The 5,978-nt window shown below is 38.4% G+C and overlaps 1 protein-coding gene across 1 annotated transcript; it reads right to left on the reverse strand.

Moving 5' to 3' along the window:
* Positions 1-2,266: 2,266 nt before the first annotated feature.
* On the reverse strand, positions 2,267-3,033 carry LOC148847815 (monothiol glutaredoxin-S2-like). Its single transcript, XM_088951517.1, has one exon. It carries the CDS (start codon positions 2,817-2,819, stop codon positions 2,505-2,507), a length of 315 nt encoding a protein of 104 aa, XP_088807643.1. The 5' UTR covers positions 2,820-3,033; the 3' UTR covers positions 2,267-2,504.
* Between the last annotated feature and the right edge of the window lie 2,945 nt (positions 3,034-5,978).

Here is a 5,978-nt window from a genome sequence, read left to right on the forward strand (position 1 = left end):
TTTATGGAGTAAAGTTGGGAGGAGAAACAAAGGAGAAGCATTTTTAATTTCTGTTGGCTGGACGAAAGGTAGTTTGGGAATTGAATATTCCCCAACTTGGAAAAAGATTGGGAAATTGTAGAATTAAAATATGCATGTCTACCTTAGGAAAGAATTCAGAAATGTAGATCTCAGCAGTTCATGGTTTCAGGTATCTTTTACCTTCTGACTTAAGAGTTGATCACATAAAAGAGCTTCTTTTACACATTTCAAGTCATCAATAGGCTTTGGCTCTGAAATTTCTATTAGGAATCAAGAGGATAGCATATTGAAACCTTTGGTCCCCAAGATAGCATTGCTGGGTTGTTTCTCTAAACCGCTTGGGCTTGACTGGCAATAAAGGTGCATTCTTGGGGTTAAGGTAGGCTATCTCAGGCCAATCTAAAATCTATAATATGAGCCTGATCCAAAAATCGTATGGATACCTAGGCTGGGCCCAGCCGTAAAGGACTTTTGGGTTGGGCCAAAATTGGTAGGGCTGGCTAGAATTGCCACTCTCAGAACTAATAATCCTATTTGGGGGAAAAAAATCCATTACCTAGTTTATAAATCAATAATATAAGTTATCTGGAAGAAGCAATCCTACTTCCATAGATTCCTTCCCTGAAAACAAGGAAATGAATCTTGAAACGATCTAAAAACTTTTATAAAACATTTGCTGGAATCTAGTTAATGCATCAGAAGGAAAATAAGGGTGACCTCTGTATGATGGTAAACTACAAATTTTGGGGGGACAAGATCAGAAATAAAAGCATATGAAGGAACTAAGGGCGACCCCTGTAAGTTATGAAATAAAAATTACTTCAAAATGTTTAGGTCATGGCCCTTGATGCTGTTGGCCTAAGAGTGGAAAATAATAGTATCCACAGAAGTCTAGAAGACAAAGGGAAGGCTGAGAAGGATACGGCTTAAGATTTAAGATAGAAATAGTAATCAATTGAGAATTACATGCTTAAGATGGCATGAGTAGGACAAACTAGAAATTGGCCCTATCCAAATAGTTTAGGGTTAGATATGATGATAGTGATGATGTTGATGACCCTCGGAAGCTGGAAACCAACATTCAGATAGCATATTGATGAAGGGTGATTTGGCCCAACCTAGTAATAGGGGGACACGTGGATATGACCTAACTAGTAAGATGACAGCTCAGCCCGACATGCCAAGTCCACAACATATCGAGTTCGGATAGTCAAACCACCTCGGGACAAGTTCACCTCGGTGTAAGGTCGCATGAGGACCACGTCGGTCCTAAGGCACTTCGGTGTTCACCCCAGGTCAGATCTAAAGAGCACTAGCTCGGCTAATACTGACAGACCACTACATGGCAACCCCGAAGATCTCGCCATCAGATTCCGAGCCTCGTGGGATCATGCCTCGTAACGGTAAGCTTTATCTCCTCCCCACCTAGTTTGGGCGGAATTGATAAGCCCTATCAGTTATCCCCCATTAACGCAGAAACGGATCTCATCGTGATGAGGATCCCAGAACTGCTCCGCGAAACCCGCGAGGACTCCACTATATAAAGGCTCTACCCCCGGAGGCCCACAGTACGCGTGATTTCTCTGCTCTCTAGCTCTCTACATTCTAAAGTTTTTCAGCTCGCAGCCAAGTATTTTGACTTAAGCATCGGAGTGACCTCGCCGGGAAAACAACCCCGGGTTCTCTGATTATTCTTTTGCAGATCGACCTAGTCCACCGTTTACTGGAAGCCAGATCACCTCCAACAGGGAGCAGTCAAATCGCGCTTCATCACATAGATCTTAATTAAGCAAGCAAATTGATTGAATTGAACGTTATCTATAGAACTTTCAAGTGTTTCAGTGCCCGTTATATCCTATTTGGAGATGTCTTTACTTGAGTGAGATTGATATATCTATGTTGAATGATTCTGACAACCATTTGCAGGAGAAGAGTTCTATTCTTGGTATTGTGCACACATCTAAAATCACTGTAGCCTCTATAGACAGGAAAAACTTCCAAGTCTAATTGTTGAACCATGCAGATTGTAACAGACCTGCATCTGGTTCTTTAAACAGGATTTATCTTGCAGTTCTCATTAGTTTCTGCTTAGTGTTAGGCTCAAATATTCGTTTAGGACACATCACTAGAACACCATATATAGCCTTTATAAAATTTGATTTGGACACAATAAATTAATGTTCTTTCCCAGGGTTGATGGTCATCAAAAGATTCCTAGAAAGAGTTTTATTCCAAAAGAAAGAACTAAAACTAAGAAAAGTGCAACTTTATTGATCAATAATGCAGGAAGGGTACATGCAAAGCATAAGCACCACTTAAACATAGTAAACCAAGAGTCATTCTCTATAGAGTATTCATGTTGTGCCTATCTTACTATAGCTACTACCAAAAAGTGTTTATAATATGAAAAAGCAAGCTAAGGCGATACTGTTCATGGCATAACTATAACAAGGTATCAGAGCTTAATAGTGAGAACTAGCCCTTCAAAGATGAATAGCTCGAGCATCTATCAGCATTTCTCTCAGGCTTGGAGAATGGCCAAGTTGACGGGTCATGACTTCATTGGTTCCACCAATGAGTCTTCCTCCAATGAACACAGTTGGGACAGATGGGCTACATCCTAGCCTCAGGAGAGCTCTCTCCATTTCTCTTCCTCGTGGGTCCAAATCGAGCTCGAAAATTGTGGGGTTGGCCCCATACTCGTAGAAAAGAGTCTTGACAGTGTGACACATGCAACAGGAGCTCTTACTGAAAATCACCACTGGTGCATATTTTGCCAACCCTATCACTCTATCCATCCCCAAATGAAGATTAACTGGAATAAATCTGAAACAAACTGACTGGAAAGGCAATAGAAATAGTTGAAAACCCAGTAGAAGTGTTATTGAAAGTGTGATCAAGAGATGGAGGATATCTAATTTTTGGATGAGAGATATGAGAGAATGTGAGCAAAGGAGGTCCTGAGAGGAGGGTAAGCTAATGGAACTTGTCAATGCACTTGAATGCTCTGTTGATGATGAAATTGAGCTGCCAAAGGGACCTATTTATACAAGGGTCGAGATGATTTGCACTGTTTAGAGGGGGAATTCTGAAGAGAGAATGTTCTTTTAGATATTTAAGCCTGATAATTTATCTGACAAGGACCTCTCTTTATCTGACCATTTAGGGAATAACAAATTGCAAGTAATTGACAAATCTCTACATACGGAACAGTACTGCTGTACATTTTGGAATGACAAAGATGTCCTTTACCTAATTACCTTAGCTAATGACATTAGTTCATTTTTTGAACCTGAATTTTCTTTTACTCCTTGAGGATTTTCTGCTGTAGCTATCTTTGGAGCATCTGCTGAGCTGGGGATGGGCTTGGGTTTATCCAATGAAGAAGACCTCTTTTAGTAACAAGATTCCCATGAGGAGAACCTAAGCCATAAAATCTGCTTGGCAAAATCAAAGTTCCCCTGAATTGGTTCCAGGAGTTTCCCTTCCATGGATTCCCTGTGGAAGACAATAATGTGTGATCAACACTGTATATTTGGATTCTGATTTCTTAGAGTGACGATCAGATGAGCATACTCTCCATTATATTCTCACTGTAGAAGATCCTTATTTTTATTAATAATTAAGACAATAAATTTTTTGTTGAATTTTTCAATTTTTGAGCCAATGAGCAATAAAAACTGGCTATAATAACACTTAACAGAAAGAAATGTCTTTTACCAAATATCTGTGGTTCTCAAGGAACCATTCAACCTAAAAGTTTAAGCTGTTAGGTGAGGTCCCTGAATAGGTTTTTATTCCCTAACACACCCCCTCATGTGAAGGCCAATCGAGCTTGAAGTGTGGACAAACACAGGCCACCCATACCTTGTCCTGAAATTTAATTAACGGAAGCAATTAGGATCGAACACTAGACCACTTGGCCAAACAGGTTCTGATACCATATAAAGGAACCGCTCAACCTAAAAGCTTAAGCTATCTGCTAGGTGCAGTCCCTGAATAGGTTTTTATTCTCTTACAACAACTAATCGATGCTGCTCATTTAGGCCTTTTTGTTTCAGGTCACACCAGTCACCAGAAATGATGAATGCATTTCAGAAGTGCCACACTAAGCCAGTGTCTAGCTAGAACCGTGATGAACCCCAATAATTCAAGTAGGGATTCTATGATATCACCTATAGTAGATGAAAACTTGCAGATTCCCAAATTTATCACACAAATAGATCAAACATGTGCTGAATCCTTTTCCTGAACACAAGGAGAGAGGACTGATATGTCTTCACATCTCTCATGTGATGTATATCAGAGAGTGATATCAAAGGATGATTGGAATGTTGAAAGGAGTTTGTATATCAAAAAATTCAGATATATCATATGTTTATGCATATAGGGGGTTCATCATGCTCCTATAAACCAGCTTAGTATTACTCTTTAAAAAGCTTTAAGCCTTTAACTGTTCTCGTATCAAACAATTTGATAACATTAATTAGCAATGGATCCACTTTGGATGGTTGACTCTTGCTTCAAATTGTAAAGAGCACAATGAAGTCATTTCATTTTCATGGCACCCAAACAAGGTATCCAGTGATTTCTATGGCAAACACGTAAAAATCAAATATGGTACATGAAAAAGGAGAAAGTAACACAAAAGCCATTCATAAGGTCCACTACCTTATCTTGTTCTCAACTTTAAAAATTCTTCATTAAATTCTATTTCTGAACCCAACTAAATTCTACAGGCATACATATCATGGAACCTGCAACTTCAGCTCCATTCAGAAAGAACTTCACCAATTCCGGATTTGAAAATTCTCATTGATCTAGACCATTATGCTTTTCTCCACATGGATATAGAACCGCTTGTAAGGAAGTTACCACATATGTAAAATCAATTTACATTGAGTGGGTTGTCTGTATGAATCATATTCATATTCTGGAATTCCAATTTATTTAATATTCTGAATCTAGAATAAGTACAGACTAAAGAGGAACATTCAGTAGAACTGGTACTACTATGAGTGTACTATCTAAGGGGCACGTACAAACTAAAGAGGAGACACACACAGAAAGGAGTGGGGACACAAAGGAATGAAACTATTCCTTTTATATAAGGTAATGACATGGTAGTTCATAGTTACTGGCTTTTTATCTGGTAAAAGATGGTCTTTTATGTGGTTTTCATGTCCTCATTTTTAAAGAATGGAATCAGTTTATGGTCATTTGTAAATAAGTTTTTAAATAGTATCTTTGTTGGATGACCCTATTCATCTTTTGTCCATTCAAATTGATTCAACCTTGTAGTTGGTCAAATCATCAAATTGGCCTGATTTTTGGCTGGGAAATCTTCAAGATGAAACCTGCAAATTAATTGAACACCACTTCATGTCAATAAATTCATGGATTTTGCAACATTATTGCTTGTACTATCTAAAGTACTATAATGGGGATTGCCTCTAATGTTTGTCTTTAAAAAATAATCAAATGAATGACTTTATCAAATCATTCCAATATATGATTCTCCATTAAATATCTAAGACCAGATTTCATCTCATCTAGAGAAATCTCCCAATAAATTCGAAAGGTTACTTCGCCTTTTTTCGAGCTTTTCTTCACCAACTTGAATCTAGGGTATCAATGCATCTCTCTGTTCTTCTTTGTCTGATGAGAATAACATAAAGGTTAAATTATGTGTGTTAGGATAGATGATGCAATTTTATGAATCCAATGGTTGGCCACACAGTTGCAGATTAGGAAAAGCCCATATATGATCTAAAGTAAATGAGATGGGAACATTAGTTAATATAAACAGCACCCCAACAGAAGTTGAAAGGCCAGTTGGTGTAGTTGTAGGGTCTGGTACCGTCTGATGATGCACATATCCATGCATCATTGCGCCAATTAGCATGTAATGGATAGACGATCGAGATGCAAGTTTTGTGATATATATCCATGTCATC

This window comes from Nelumbo lutea, chromosome 6, assembly GCF_056320005.1.
Source record: "Nelumbo lutea isolate HS-2025 chromosome 6, American lotus-T2T, whole genome shotgun sequence".
Classification (NCBI taxonomy): Eukaryota; Viridiplantae; Streptophyta; class Magnoliopsida; order Proteales; family Nelumbonaceae; genus Nelumbo; species Nelumbo lutea.